The sequence below is a fragment of the Lepisosteus oculatus genome, chromosome 2 (assembly GCF_040954835.1).
Source record: "Lepisosteus oculatus isolate fLepOcu1 chromosome 2, fLepOcu1.hap2, whole genome shotgun sequence".
Classification (NCBI taxonomy): Eukaryota; Metazoa; Chordata; class Actinopteri; order Semionotiformes; family Lepisosteidae; genus Lepisosteus; species Lepisosteus oculatus.
This window is the reverse complement of record NC_090697.1, coordinates 33,838,305-33,855,219: the sequence shown is the minus strand read 5'-3', so window position 1 is coordinate 33,855,219 and position 16,915 is coordinate 33,838,305. Positions and strand designations below refer to the sequence as shown.

General features: G+C 38.2%; 1 protein-coding gene across 7 annotated transcripts in view; it reads left to right on the top strand.

The window, feature by feature from the left end:
- Positions 1-16,915, top strand: part of armc2 (armadillo repeat containing 2) — a 58,229-nt gene that overhangs the window by 33,639 nt on the left and 7,675 nt on the right. For all 7 annotated transcript variants that reach the window (XM_069178621.1, XM_069178618.1, XM_069178623.1 and 4 more), the window contains 4 exons: positions 77-300; positions 4,469-4,614; positions 6,866-6,965; positions 16,357-16,669. In XM_069178621.1, the coding sequence (XP_069034722.1) occupies positions 77-300; positions 4,469-4,614; positions 6,866-6,965; positions 16,357-16,669 (783 nt within the window). The remainder of the gene's footprint in view (positions 1-76; positions 301-4,468; positions 4,615-6,865; positions 6,966-16,356; positions 16,670-16,915) is intronic.

Sequence of the window (16,915 nt, the reverse complement as noted above, 5' to 3'; positions counted from 1 at the left end):
TTTTATCTTATTTTTGCTATATACCTGCAAAGCCTGTGTTCAAGTGGATGCGTTTGTCTGTGATCCTCTTTCACAGATTCTTTGCTATCGGTCCTCTGCTCTGAAAACATCTTCTCTATTGCCGAGGCCCTCCTTTACTGCATGGGCACTTTGAAATTCCTCTCCGGAAACAGCTTGCTCCTCAAGCTCCTCCAGAACAAAGGTGCTGTCAGCATTTTGCTGCAGCTGACCAAGAAGCTCAATGATGCACACAGGCTGGACAAAACAAACTTCACCATCTCAGGACACATTCTGGTTCAGGTACTGTATATCACAACATATAACATACACAATATGTACTGTATATATAAATTGATTTTAATGTCATTTTGTTTCTCATATTTCATAAACAATGGCACGAGGATTGATTGATTAACTGCTGTTTATTGCTGTTGTATTGCAAGATGGTAATTGGGTGTTCATTAGAATTAATGTTTTCAGAGTTTTATTTCCTTTTCAATAGAAGAAACTAAAATGATTAATATGATCTTTTTGAACCTGACTCAATCTTGGTTTTATGATCCAGACTGTTGCAGTATACTGAGTACTTCCCAAAGAAAATCCTAGAGCATGTATATCTGAGAATACCTGTGTACTTTACTACAGGTTTTCAATTCTAACAAAAACTACTTAAAATGCATTTTTTTTATTTTATTGGGGGTAACTTAGTCTCATAAAATAACAACTATACTTATTTTAATTTAAAATTTTAGAAATTGTCATACAGTGTAGAGATACTCTGTAGTGTTATCATGGGACAATAAAACTGTACATTCAATCAGATGCATATCGTGCAAACCTTTAAAATAAACGTTTTAAGTATAGCAAAATATGACAAAGTATAGAAATAAAGGATATTACCTGTGAATGGAAGCTAACACCATTCCACACTGAAAAAGGCCCATGTTAGAAATCTGCTTTTAATAATTATTTAAATGATGAGAGCAGCACTGATACGGAACCAGTAGAGAGCAGAACAGCACTGTGTGTCATGAGCCCAGATAAATTTATAGTACTAGTAAGACAGAGTGATCTGAGAACTTGATTTGATGGATATGAAGGTATGAGATAATGTAGTTTCTTCTTGTGATGCCCTGTGGCAGACACCCTCATGGACTTAGTTCTGAAATAAGATAGCTCAAGGGACAGTCCTACAACAAAATTGAAATTGACATGTTCGCTGTATGATCTATTCTGACTAAAGGTGGTTGGCAAGAGTGACTTGTCAGCCCTGGAGTTTGTAACATAGTCAGGTGTAAAGAGCTGAATCCCTTAGTCCACTAGTTAAGTGTTTTTTTCATTGTAGCTTCTATATTCTTTTATAAAAAAAGAACATTTAGGAAAAAAAGAGAGCTGAAGCACTATGCTGTGATGGTGCAGTCTGGTTAACCGTTTCACTTCCTGCTTCTACTGAGAGTATGACTATTATTAGGCTACATGGATAGCCTACTGATTGTTCTGCTTTGTAAATTAGTGCTGGTGTGACATTGGGGTACTTAAACTTCTCTATTGAATAAAACTAACTACAGTATATGACTTAATGAACCACCTTAAGTACCCTATAAGCTATTAACATTGTAAAATATTTTGTTTTCTGCGCCAAAGAAATTATTCGGACAGCTGTTTTTGTCTGATTTGTTCTTTGAATTGCATTAGTTAGGTATCAATAAGTAGGCAGACAAAAATCTTGCATTACAACCTTGAGAGGCACGAGACCTCCTGTTCACTGGCCTGTTTCTATTTCTTACTGCAGACATTAGAAATTGCTCACAGATGTTACAACCTTCCAGGGTTTAACAATTTCTTTCCAAAACAAAAGTGTTAATGAATGCTGACCTTACAATGTCTAGGGGCCTTTGTTTCAATGTTTATAGGTTCGTGAAATGAAATGGAAGCTACTGGGGTACTGTAGTCTAAATGTTTTACTGGCTTTTTATAGTCTTGCATTGTTCTCATTTTTGCTATAATAACTCTTGTGTAACCCTCTGATTATCCAATGGTGTATCATTGACTTTCTAGCTCCATATCTCCTCATTTTGTTTCTTCAAATGTTGTAAACTGTGCGATTATGTAATAGCCTCAGCTGCATCTTGTCAGAGTATTAAATGGTTCTAAAAGAGCTACTGAAGTGGTAAAGAAAACCCTGTAGTGAGCTGGTGAGTGTTTTTCCTTGTACTGTAGGTGGTGCATTAGTGAGTTTAGTGACCTTAGTTAAATCACTTTACAATATGTGCTGTGGCAGGTCGGTTTGTGGTGTTATTTTTAAGTGTGACAGAACAGTATGTTCTTAAAGTCTTTAGCGTGGCTTTGTGATAACGGATTCAACAGACCTTTGTACAGAGCTGCTGTTGTTGCATGATGCTGCCTTAGACCAGCGGCATACAAAAAAAGCACCACACACCCTGTTTTGTGTCAACGTAGTGCTCACCATTTGCTCAGTAAACATAAAATGTGTGTTTCTTAGATTAGAGTTGCAAAGTCATTTGTTTGATTAGGTAGGTAAATAATATATAGATCTTTGTGGTATAAGGATTTTGTTGTAGGGGTTGCAAGCATGGGGGTAGATTAGATTAAAATTTGAGAAATGCTCATACAGCAATGCATTGGAAAAAACTGTTGTTATAAAAGTGTCTATTTTAAATGTAACATAAATTATATGATAAAATATATTATTCAAGTGTTATAAGAAGAAAGGAAGATGGATTATAAATAGGGAACTAAAAAAACCTGCTGTCTCTAGCAGAGTGTATTTTATTTTGGATTAAAACCGAATAAGCAGAGGTTCTTCTTTCCCAGAACCTTATCATTTCATACTAAACAGTCAACAGATAGACAGGCTGCCAGTTCTGTTGCGAAAGATGTTGCCTGGTTAAATCTGGCTGAAATATTGGAACAGTCCACAGTTATCTGTGTATGTTTCTGTTCCTGTGATCAGTTTACATGATTTTATTTTAATAGAATGGGTCAAGCTAATTGCTTTACATGCAATAAACTGCATGTACAGTGCTGAGAAAGTTTTCTTTAACCTTTAATCTTTAACCTAAAAGATAAATGTAGATATTTTGTAGTCTCACCATGATAGCTTTCTTGGATCAAAATTAGTCATTGTGTGAAAATCCAGTAGGGTTAATAGTAACCTGTTCCATGTCTCTTCCACGAATCAAAGGTAGAACTCTTTGGACTCAATGAGAAGCATTATGTTTGGTGAGAACAAATGCTACTTTTGAATAGAAGAACCTCATTCCAGCCTTCATGCGTGGCAGTGGGAGTAAGATAGTTTGGGAGTACTTTAATGTGCCTCAGGACCTGAACAGCTTGTCATCATTGACACAGCCATGAATTCTGTATGAGATCAGAAGAGAATATCAGGCTATCGACCTGTGACCTGAAGCTGAACCAGCAGTAGGTCTTGAATTAAGACACTGATCCTAAACACACTAGCAGATCTACAAAGGAGTGGCAGCAGTAGGAAAAATTCCATGTTTTTAAGGGCCTTGTGAAAGTCTGGACCTAAACGCCCATGAAATGTTCTGGCAGGACCTGGAGCAAACTGTCCATGCAATGTAACCCTCAAATGTTTCAGAGCTGAAGCAGTTCTGTGAGGAGGAATTGGGCCAGAAAACCATTGTGAGAGACTGCTTAATGGTTACAGTTAATATTTAATTTGGAGTCATTGGTGCTCATGGGGGTGCCACTTGATTATTAAATCTTGCATTATTTAAGGATAAATGAATCGTGTTTTGTGTTATTTGTTTAATTGATTTAGTTTTTAATTAAATATGACAATAAGAAAGACTGACTATTCATTATCAGCATATTTGTCATTAGATATACAGGGATTCCCAAGGGTCCTTTGCTATGCCAATAATTATAGTGTCCAGTTTTAGGCATTTATTGTGATAACTTTTTGAATGTGCTCTGTTAATTTGGAAACAATGGTATCAGCTGTGTCAGTAATTGCTGAGCTCAGAGCCTTAATGACATTTTTCATTATTTTACTTATCCAGTTTTTCCTTCATATTACTGACTTATCTTTGTTGTTTTCTTCCCTATTTCAACCACAGATCTGGTGACAAATATTCTTCATTTATTTTAAATTTAGACATTTGTCCTGGAAAGTTGTAAAAATACAGGTATTATTGAATACTTTAGATTAGAGTACAGAGGTAACATACAGTAAAATATAAAAGTTGGAATGCCAATCAGAAATAATTTTAGACAAGATCTTTTAAACATAATTATGAAATTATTATTGTGGTATTTTTTAACAATAAGAGCCTATTTGCTATTATTAATTGACATGGAGGGATGCTATATTTGGTGTCAATTCATTTACAAGCTACTATAAGGTTATGCATACACTATATCCCTTTCATTTACCCTTTTCGCTTCATTTGTGATATTTTCTTACTTTCATATGTCCTTTTAGCTGACAGCTACCCTAAGAAATTTGGCTGACCTTCCCCAGTCCCGACTGGAATTCCTTTCTAACAGTGGATTTCCAGAACTCTGTGTAATATTGGAGCAACACAGCAATGACAAGGATATCTGCATGAACGTAGCCAGAGTATTGAGGTACTTTACTAAGCTTTGATTAACTTCAGCAATGATTAAGATGGTATTTTGTTTTGTCCAAGCTTAACACTTAATCAAAAATGTTTCTTATGATCACACCTGGGTCCGGATCTAGATATTTTTGCAATCACTTATGGATAAAGTGTTAGAAAATGTTCCAAATTAAATATTGCCATATGTAAAGATTAAACTTTTTTTGCTGTATGGATTTATCTTGTGATGATAAAATGTTTTTTTAAATATATACAGTGGTGTGAAAAAGTGTTTGCCCCCTTCCTGATTTCTTATTTTTTTGCATGTTTGTCACACTGAAATGTTTCAGATCATCAAACAAATTGAAATATTAGACAAAGATAACAAAAGTAAACACTAAAATGCAGTTTTTAAGTGAAGGTTTTTATTATTAAGGGAAAACAAATCCAAACCTACATGGCCCTGTGTGAAAAACTGATTGCCCCCTAAACCTAATAACAAGTTGGGCTACCCTTAGCAGCAACACCTGCAATCAAGCGTTTGCAATAACTGGCAATGAGTCTTTTACAGCGCTGTGGAGGAATTTTGGCCCACTCATCTTTGCAGAATTGTTGTAATTCAGCCACATTGGAGGGTTTTCGAGCCTTAACCGCCTTTTTAAGGTCATGCCACAACACCTCAATCGGATTCAGGTCAGGACTTTGACTAGGCCACTCCAAAGTCTTCATTTTGTTTTTCTTAAGCCATTCAGAGGTGGACTTGCTGGTGTGTTTTGGATCATTGTCCTGCTGTAGAACCCAAGTGAGCTTGAGGTCACGAACAGATGGCCGGACATTCTCCTTCAGGATTTTTTGGTAGACAGCAGAATTCATGGTTCCATTTACCACAGCAAGTCTTCCAGGTCCTGAAGCAGCAAAACAGCCCTAGACCATCACACTACCACCATCATATTTTACTGTTGGTATGATGTTCCTTTTCTGAAATGCTGTGTTACTTTTACGCCAGATGTAATGGGACACACACCTTCCAAAAACTTGAACTTTTGTCTCGTCAGTCCACAGAGTATTTTCCCAAAAGTCTTGGGGATCATCAAGATGTTTTCTGGCAAAACTGAGATGAGCCTTTATGTTCTTTTTGCTCAGCAGTTGTTTTCATCTTGGAACTCTGCCATGCAGGCCATTTTTGCCCAGTCTCTTTCTTATGGTGGAGTCATGAACACTGACCTTAACTGAGGCAAGTGAAGCCTGAAGTTCTTTGGATGTTGTTGTGGGGTTTTTTGTGACCTCTTTTTGTGAGTTGTCGCTGCGCTCTTGGGGTAATTTTGGTCGGCCGGCCACTCCTGGGAAGGTTCACCACTGTTCCATGTTTTCGCCATTTGTGGATAATGGCTCTCACTGTGGTTCGCTGGAGTCCCAAAGCTTTAGAAATGGCTTTATCACCTTTTCCAGACTGATAAATCTCAATTACTCTGTTTCTCATTTGTGCCTGAATTCCTTTGAATCACAGCATGATGTCTAGCTTTTGAGGATCTTTTGGTCTACTTCACTTTGTCAGGCAGGTCCTATTTAAGTGATTTCTTGATTGCCAGGTGTGGCAGTAATCAGGCCTGGGTGTGGCTAGAGAAATTGAACTCAACTTTCCAAAGATGTGATAAACCACAGTTGATTTATGTACTAACAAGGGGGGGGCAATCACTTATTCACACAGGGTCATGTAGGTTTGGATTGTTTTTTCCCTTAATAATAAAAACCATCATTTAAAAACTGCATTTTGTGTTTACTTCTGTTATGTTTGTCTGATATTTCAATTTGTTTGATGATCTGAAACATTTCAGTGTGACAATCATGCAAAAAAATAAGAAATCAGGAAGGGGGCAAACACTTTTTCACACCACTGTATATGTTACTGTCTATATTATGTTGGGATAGGATCGCACTTGACATTACTACATCACAGCTTTGCTTTCTGGGCTCTTTTGTGGCCAGGGATACCTTCTGTGTGGGGTTTGCATGTTCTCTCTATGGCTGCCTAAGTTTTCCCAGGTGCTTCGGTTTCCTCCTTTCCCTCCTCCTCCACCTAGACATACTCTCCAGGTCACTTGGTGCCTCCAGTCTGTCCCATATGCGTGTGGGAGTGGGTGTGCTTGCCCTGCAGGGATTAATATGTACAGTCCTATTTTCAGTACTGCACATTTTTAGAATTTTCAGAAATAAATTTGTTCCATGTTTGAGCGTATCACAGTTTATAGCTATAAGCATATGTTTGTTTGTTTTTCCAGTAAACTCTCTTCTTACACTGAATGTTGTGCAGCACTGGCCAGCTATGCAGGCTGCTACCGGTTATTCTTGATACTGCTCAACAAGCACCAGAGAAAGAAGGTATGTGTAGTGAACGCTTTGCAGTTATCACACTTTATTTCTTCACAGTATTCCCTCATGACTCCCTTCAGCATGTATCAGACACAAATATGTCTTACAGGAGCACTTGGAAAACGTTTTGGAAATAGTAGAATGTAAGAGAACATTTCAAAGTGCCTTTGAAGCCTTCTTAGATTATAAGATGATCTAACACTCGTAAGCAGATCTTTCTAGAAATTATTTAAATTCAAATTAAATTATACCTCCAAAAATCCTGGTTTACAAGGGGCGAAGAGCTAGTTTCACTTGATGGCATTCATGAGGGGTTATATATACAGTAGTTATGAGAAGGTATTTCAGGTGAATCGACCTTGAATGTTGTCACAGGAGATGTCTTCCATTAATACAGTACCTTCCAAGAGTCACTGTTGAAAGAGCCTCTTCCAAGGCTTGAAAATTCTGCCATTAAGCATTCCCTTATTAACCTGACAGAGCCTGAGCAAGTTGCACCCTCCTAGTTGGTAAAGACTTATCCTAAAAGATTTGCAGCTGTGATTGTTGCCAAAGGTGCTTCCACCAAGTATTGACTTTGGAAATACTTATGCATATGCAATCAACATATTTTAGGTCAACCATGTGAAAGTGTTTATTTTGAATGTTCAGTTCTGATTACAAATATTCACTTAAAATGTACAAATGTATTATTTGTATTTCAACCAAATGGGACATCATGGAAGGGGCTGAGTGCTTGAATGCAAAGGGACTGCTACCAAGGGTTTGTATGGAGGGTGTTGGGTGCTATTTTGTTATATAGCTCTGTACTGGGTTTGTCTTTTTTTTTTAAATGTAAAACTAAAAAAAACTTTGGATTGTTTCATGAAAAAAATTGAGGTATAATTGCAATCATGTCCTACTGTATCACACAATGTTTTTCTAGTCACATGATATCACTTCATGTTCTAAAAATACTACTGTGCTTTTTTTCTGATGGTAAAACTCAGTACTCATCATACAAGCCTGTTCCCTATGCATTTCATGTCAAGTAAGTTGGCAACACTTTTCATTGTGCATGCTGCAAGCGAATGTGTAGAAGTGAATTGCATTTATCAATAGTCCATCGTATTTGAATTATCCTGAAATCTAACTGGATAGCTGCCAAGCTCCCAGGACTCTTCTTCAGGAGAAGGCACAGTAAGGTGTTGGGAAAACTTTCGGCAGAATTAACACTCCTAATGATAATTCAGTGAGGATTCTGTTTAATAAATTGTTTAAATTCAGTATACAGTATATAATATGCGCAACTGAACAAATATATTGGACTTTTTACATATTTCAGTAATGTAGGTATTCTGCCTTGACTTAAGGATATATTAGTTTTTTAGGAGGTGTTCTGCTTAATAGTTATAATACTGAAATAAACTAGTAGCTATGTCTTTCTACTTGTCCTTGTATACTATGGTTTACCCTCAGGAGATGCTTATTCATTGAAAGCCGCATTTATGCAGGCAGTGTTGAATATGAGTTTTTTGTACATTTTGTATCCTGAAGATACCAGATTGATACAACATCTTCAGCTGCGTCTTAAAACTGATTGTCTCACAGCTTGTACTGGCAAGATACACTTGCATCCTTTTCCTGGCAGGGTGGCCATTATACCAGTGAACTTAAGTGTCTTAATGATAATGGACTCTACGCTGGAGAGTAGAAGATTGTGCATCTTGTAGATTGTTTCACAGCAATCCCCTGCTTGCCTACTGTCTTCACAGAAGTCTCTGACCTTAACCATGCTGGTGCATGCTACTGCTGCTGCTGAATGTCTTCTGTGTATATAAGATAAGATCACTTTATTGGCCATATACAGTTTCCTTGTATTAGGAATTTGTTTTTTTGCATACCCCAACTTGCTCTCCATGAGACACACAGACACACAGACACAGAGAGAAGCTTGGGGTCAAAACGCAAGGTCAGCCATTTATACAGCGCCCCTGGAGCAGTTGGAGCTCAGGGGCCCAACGGGTACGATTCCTCTGCCGGCGGTGGGATTCGAACCAGCAACCTTCCAGCCGCAGGGGTGAAGAATGGAACCAGTTAAGTAAAGGCTTTTCTAAAGAAGAGGGTTTTGAGTCTGGATTTGAAGGAGTTTAGAGAAGGTGACTCTCTGATATCCTTGGGGAGAGAGTAAAAGAGCTTGGGGGCATAACAGGAGAAGGCCCTGTCACCCATACAATGTAGATGGGCTTGGGGGACAGTAAGGAGACCAGAATTAGAAGAGCGAAGGTTGCAAGGTGGGGAGTAGGGCGATAATAGTTCAGACAGGTACTGAGGTGCCAAGCCATGCAGAGCCTTATAGGTGAGCATGAGGATTTTAAAATCTACATGGAATTTGACCGGAGGCCAGTGGAAGGACTCCAGGATAGGAGTAATGTGATCATTTGCACTAGACCTGGTCAGGATTCTGGCTGCTGAATTTTGGACATACTGCAGTTTGTTCAACGTAGATTTAGATACCCCAGCGAGTAGAGCATTACAGTAGTCAATTCAAGAGAACACAGATGTGTTGATTAGCTTTTCAGCCACAGTTAGTGATAGCATAGGGTGTAGTCTGGTGATTATTTCTGAGGTGAAAAAAATATGTTTTGACAGTATGCTGCACATGTGGGTCGAATGTTAAGCCAGAATCTAATATAACCCCAAGGTTTTTCCGTTTAGATTGAAGCTCAAGTACAGAACCATCTACGGATAGGGTTATAGGACTGGCTTTACGAAGTTGATGGGGGGATGCCTATAAGCATGACTTCAGTCTTGTCGCAGTTAAGATGAAGGAAGTTTTGAGTCATCCAAATTTTTATGTCAGAGATGCAGTTAAATATAACAGAGACAGCCACATCAGTGTCAGGTTTGGTATGGATGTATATTTGAGTATCGTCAGCGTAGAAATGAAAGCTGAGGCCATGTGATCTTAAAAGCTGACCAAGTGGAAACATGTAAAGAGCTGAAGAGCAAGGGGCCCAGTAATGAGCCCTGAGGAACACCAGACTTAATAAGACCAATTTCAGACCTGCACCCATTTAGAGAGGCAAAGTGACAGCGATCAGAGCGGTAAGTGGTTATGTAACTGAAGTGTGACAGCACATGCTAGAATTTTTGCAAAAGAGGGTAAGTTGGAGATGGGGCAAAAATTGTTAAAATTGTCGAGAGCCATGTTAGGCTTTTTTGTCACTGGGTCAATGGCAGCAGTTTTGAGGACCATTGGTACAGTACAATGCCAGTGCTCATGGATTAATTTATAATATTGAGGACAATAGGACAGAGAGAAGAGAAACAGAACTGAAATAAAGTGGTGGGAATGGGATCTAAAATAGATGTGGTGGGTTTCATGCGTGTAACTAGTTTATTGAGGGATGCTGAGTCAAGAAGAGAGAAGGGAACCAGAGAAGTTGGATGAGGAGTGAGGAGGTATGGAAATGATATGCGTAGTGGAGAGAATGTGATGCCGGATGTTGTCAATCTTAGAACTAAAGAAATCTAAGAATGTGTTGCAAAGTTGCAATGAGGCAGGCAATGTGGTGGTGGCAAAATACAGTATCATGATTTGGTATTTTAACTAGATTTATTGGTATTTACTAAAAAAAATGCTCGTGCATGTTATTGTTCCTTGTACTTCTGCCCTGCCATTCTCATTCAGGCCTGGGACCTTGTGTTTAACTCCTTCTAAACCCCAGGAAAACAGAAATTCTTCAGAGGCCCCTGTATAGTTAGAGGCTTCCATTCCACTTCCAATGAGCAGAATGTTACATACTGTAGATTGTTGGTTTTTTTGTATTCCATTTGAAAGGATCCGTTAATTGTATTTTCTTGAATAAATATATTAAATTACTTAAATTAGAATTTTATAACATTAAATATGACTTTGCTATTAGTATGATGTGCTATTACAATTAGAATATATTATTTTTAAAATTCTTTCATAAAGGCATTATCTAATCCATAATTCATTTATGCATAAATCTAGAGGGCACTGTATTTAAATAGGATTAACAGCAACAAAGAACCAAAATTGCAGAAGAGAGCACATGGACACTAATACTATAGTGTTTAAATTCACCTTGAAGTTTTTTCTTGTAGGTGTTCACTAGGAAACGATTGCATTTCATGTAGGCAAAAAATGTTTTCTTTCCATTGATGTACAATTCTAAACAAAACATTTACCAATTCATTTCAGTGAAGACACAAAATACAAACATTACTGTACTGATTAATACAGTAATAAAACTGATTAGTATCTATTACAATCTCATTTATCCTTTTAAAGCGTCTCTCATTAAAGTGGAGATGAATATGAACAGGGAGATATCAAGGCATTAAATGTTTTAAATTATTAATTGAATTGGCTTTTTAATTTAATTGGTTCCCCTAATAGATCTCCATCTTCAAGACTAAAAAGGTTATGTTTGTAAGCTTATCAGAGTAGAACTGATTCAAGATCCTCAATATCTTTTTTTGTAACCAAAACTGGTTATAATCTAAATGAAGTCTTACTTGTATATTGTACAATTTTAGCATATCATTCCTTGATTTAAATTATATGCTTTTAACCATCCTACTATTCTGTTTCTGTTTTTTGTATTGGTTTCCCATATTGTCTAGAAGACCACAGTTACGTCAACATGTATTTCTATCCTCATTTTTTCCCATCTATTAATTGCAGTGTATATTACTTCTGCAAGCACATAACATCCTGTACTTGTCTTCATTACATGTTATCTGTCAGGTGTTTTCCTTGACCTAAATTTGAATTTCCTTTGAAGCTTCTGTAGTGCAGTGCACTGTTGCACTAATTTGTTGAACTCCATTGCTTTAACAAGATACAGTTCATTCGTAATCATTTTATCTTAATTGATTTGGGCAGTTGGTTTCTAACCTTTGATTTTCTTACTCTTTGATCACTGTTATTCAGTGTTTCAAGCAATTTCACTTTAAAATGTTGCCATCTATTATCTGCTGACTCCAAATTGATCCTCTTCGATTCTTCTTTTTTTAAACTCGCATTTCTTTATAGTTTGCTTTCCTGAAATTGTTAACCTTTGCTTTGGATTCCACGTGTAGAGATTCAAATCCTACTTCAAAACATAACCATATTATGATTGCACTTCTCTGTTTGTTCTGTCATCTGTTTTCCTCACTCTTTCTTTGTTTGAAAAGGCTAGATCAATACACACATCTCCAGTAGTAAAAACTGACAAACTATTTGAGAACATTGTTTTTTAGTTATTTCTACTCTTTTAGAAGATAGTAGGAGCATTGCTCTGTAGTGACTGGTGGCACGTCTTTGTCCTTTCCACTTATTTTTTTATGTTCTATGTTTTGTTTATTTTATTTTCATTTTTCTATATTTTATTATGTACATCTCGTCTCACCAACAACCGGCTCCACTAGTCCATGGCTGGGGCGCGCACGATGCAGGCATTGTTGGCTTGAAACATAGCTGGGAATTCCATTTAACTTTAAGATCCAAAGATTTCCAACCCTCGGATACACTGTTTGCCAATCTTCCGCAAGACGTTGTGTTCTACAAAAAATACGAACTTTAATCAGAAAACTAAGCGCAAGCATGGCAAGAGGAGAGGACTGCGACAGAGGCTCCGGCGGAGGAGAAATAAGCTCTGGCTGCCCACCGTCTTTCTATTGAACGTGCGCTCACTGAGGAGCAACCTAGACGAGCTGCATGCCGGCGTGCGGTTCCTGCACGGGTTTCGGGATGCCTGCATTCTAGCTTTTACAGAAACTTGGCTGGACGAGACCGTGAAGGACGATGTTGTCAAGCCTGAGGGGTTTTCTCTACACCGGCTGGACAGGGATCCTGAAAGCACAGGTAAACATCACGGCGGAGATGATAAACAACCGCTGACGTCAGAACATCATCGTCCATGAAAGCATGTGCACGCCTGACATCAGACTGCTCAGTGTCTCTCTGCACCCCTTCAATTTCCTCAGCTTTTTATTACTCTCATCTATATCCACCCTAAGGTGAATGCGGTAAAGGCCTCCAATATAATTTTTGATGTTAACCAGAAACTGGACGCTATATCCCCAGATGCTCCTAAATTTATTTTAGGAGACTTTAACAGCTGCGCACTGTCTTTCAACGTATAACCAATACGTGACCTGCCCCATGCTGTTGAATACAATAATCGATGATTGCTATGGGACAGTTCCTAATGCCTACTTGTCCCTCTCAAGACCTACACTGGGCAACTCCGGCCACAACGCTGTGCTTCTCAGGCCGATCTAGCAGCTGCTGTTCAAGAGGATCAAACAGGAGAAAAGTACAGTAAAAGCCTGGGACACGGAGAGCACTAAACGGCTTCAGGATTGCTTTGACTGCACGCGATGGTACGTGTTTAAAAACACATTGGAGGACATTCACAAACTCGCTGTTGTGGTATCAGATTATATTTCTTTCTGCGTCGACTCTATCATCCCTACCAAAAGCTTGAAGGCTTTTTCCAATAACAAACCCTGGGTAACAAAAAGCCTTTATCATGTTTTCCTAAAAAAGAAACTGGCTTTTGCTCAAGGAGACACCCAGCTCAGGAAGGAACTGCAGAGAGAGGTGAAAAGGGAGACCAGGAAAGCTAAGGAACAGTTTAGGGTGAAAATAAAGAACATCATGACAACAGGTGACACCAGGATGGCATGGCAGGGCATTAAAATCATGGTTTTATATTCGCTTTGAATTGAAATCTACAACCACCTCAGCTCATAGGATATTCACCCTGTATCTGGAGAGTTTTTTAAAATTGACACAGCAGAGGTATGTAGGCTTTTTAGGAAAATCAATATACAGAAAAGTGCAGGTCCAGATAATGTGTGTGGTAGGGTCTTACAATTTTGTGCAAATGAGCTTTGCAATATTTTTTAGTTTTCTCTTCCAGATGTCCTTAAACTTATAGATCATTCCCTCTCTGTGGAAGAAATACATCATTATTCCTATTCCTAAAACTGCCAAGCCTAGTGGCCTTAACAGCTACAGGTCGGTTGCCTCTCATCTTTCCCAATGAAAACACTTGAGAGAATAGTTCAGAAGAAACACATTACAAAGAGCATACAAGCCCTCATCGACCCCCTGCAGTTTGCATACAGGGAAAGGAGGTTGTTGATGATGCAATACAGACATTGTTAAATCTAGTCTATCAACAGCTGGACCAACCAGGGACCTTTGTAAGGATTTTATTTGTTGATTTCTCCTCTGCTTTCAATACAATACAACCACTATTGCTTGCACAGAAACTCTCAAAGTACTTCAATCTGAATGACAACCTGATAAGATGGGTGCTAGACTTCCTAATTAACAGGTCTCAACAGGTCAAATTGGGGAAGTGCTTATCTGACATTCGCTACACATCAGTTGGAACACCACAGGGCTGCTGTACATTTTGCACAATAATGATTGCATAAGCAAACAGACAGATAGACAGTTTATTAAAAGACACTGGCCCTTACCAATCATGGCCTCCTAATAATCCCCGTCTATGAATTGGTTTCATTACTCTGCTCTCCTCCCCACTGATAGCTGATGTGTGGTGAGCACTCTGGCGCACTATGGCTGCCGTCGCATCATCCAGGTGGATGCTGCACATTGGTGGTGGTGGAGGGGAGTCCCTTACCTGTAAAGCGCTTTGAGTGGAGTGTCCAGAAAAGCGCTATATAAGTGTAAGCAATTATTATTATTATTATTATTATTATTATTATTATTAATAACATAAGTACCGGTAATTGTAATAGGCTGGGTAAATTAGTGAATGTAAGTGGCAAAATAATCTGGAATAATCAAATCAACTTGAGTATCCTTTACAAACAGAGGGTGACTAAGAAAGCCAAAAGCATCATGGAGTGTGTGTCTCACCCCCACCATTGCAAATTCACACTTCTTCCATCTGGGAGACGCCTCTGTGTCCCAAGGTGTAAAACCAACAGACTCAGGAAATCTTTCATTTCCACTGCAATGACACTCTTAAACAATGCAAAGTAACTACCTTGTCTCGTTTCTTTTCTCCTGTAACAATACTGTATTCTCGTTCCTTTTGATGATGTTTATTTATCATTGTGTTGTGTTTGACTGTGCCGTAAAAATAATTTCCCCCAGGGGCCAACAAAGCTTGAATTGAATTAGTTTAATTTGCTGATGTCCTTGATCTTTTTTCAAATATGATGAAAATTTTGCATCTCCCCAAATAACTGATTCTTCCGACATTCTGATAAGGTCTTGATTTTATTACACACATTTTACTCAATAACTAAATTCGGTGCCCTATGACATACAGTACTTCTAACACTAACTCCTATATACGTTTTTCACGTGTGGCTTATTTGATTCATCTGTTCCAAGTTCCTGGACCTGGATGCTCTTGGTGTACAGTGATACACCCCCATCTCATCCCATCTCAGCTGTGTAGCCAATAATCCAGTTGCATCACAGTTAGATTCTAATGCAGTAGCTTCAATTTCTCCGTGTACAACTGAAATAGTCTTTGCCATTAAAAGGATTCTAGTGGCTGAAGCCTTCTTTAGCACACCATATTTTGTGTTTTCTTTTCGATTAACATTGACAGTTTTTCATCATTGCATGCTATAGTGAGGACCCCTCAGAAAACTTCTGATTTCATCCCACTCTTAATTTTCTTCCCCGGGTTTGAATTTATTTTGTTATGAAAACCAATGTCTTTTGTCCCCACATGAGCAACTGAGTCTTCACCTGCCTTAGCTACTCTTTGGAATAGGTTAGCCCCCTTGGCTGCAGGGTCCAGTTTTCCTAAGAATACAGTCTTCAGCAGTAACTTTTTTATTTAAGTGACTGCTGTGTGATTAAACATACATACTGATCATATCTAAATCTCAGTATCTGTAATGGAGGTAACTAGAGAGCTGCTACTTTGAGCTTCCAAGTCTTGACTGTTTCTTTCCAGGTCTCAGAGTGGAGAAAACCTGTCTTGAGGACGTTAGGTGATAGTGAAGGGATAGACAGCTCTATTTTTCTTACATTCACATCTTAAGACTAACTAATGTGTGTTATTTTGACAATTTGGTTGCCTTCTTCTATCAGTGTTGATTTTGTCTGTTACTGGCAGGTGAATAGTTTACAGGATTGTTTTTTAATTACACACAAAAACACACGTTTTTATACATTGGTATGACACTGTTTTTTCGTTTACTTTCTGCCCTTTATTGCATGTGTACAAATTATGGCAAACTGACTGATAGTGTTCTGCAAATCAGTATGTCTTCCCAAATGGAATTAAAACATAAAGATAATGTCTATTCAGCATCATGTTAAACTTAAGTGTTCCGTTTAGAATAACCCAAGACTAAAGCAGCTATGGTGCTTTTATTTTTGTGTTGATTTTATTTCCAGGACTTGGTGGTTCGTATTGTTTTCACTCTTGGAAACCTGACAGCAAAGAACAACGAGGCTCGAGAACAGTTCTTCACAGAAAAAGGAAGCGTTGACACGCTTCTGGGGCTTTTCCACACTTACCTGGAGATGGGTTTCACGCCAGAAGACTGCTCCAAAGATTGCAGACAGAATAATCAAAGACGTCCCTCAGAGGTGGAGGATGTTCTCATCAAGTTGATTAGAGTTCTTGCAAATTTATCAATTCACCCCACTGTCGGCACAGCACTTGCTTCTAAACAAGAGTGTATTGATCTACTTGTTAAAGTACTCGGTAGGTTATCAATGTTTTTAAAAAAAATACAATGAATGAAAAATCTTTCTCAATACATTAACTTCAACTAGACTTATCTACATATACTGTAAGTAATAGGTTTATTCCATGCTTAAAAAAGAAGAAAGTAAACACAATGTTTCCGCTGTGGAGCCTTCTTCAGGTGTGTCAAGACCTTCACGAAGGCTCCACGGCCGAAACGAAATGTTTTCTTTCTTCTTTTTTTTCAGCATGGAATAAACCTAT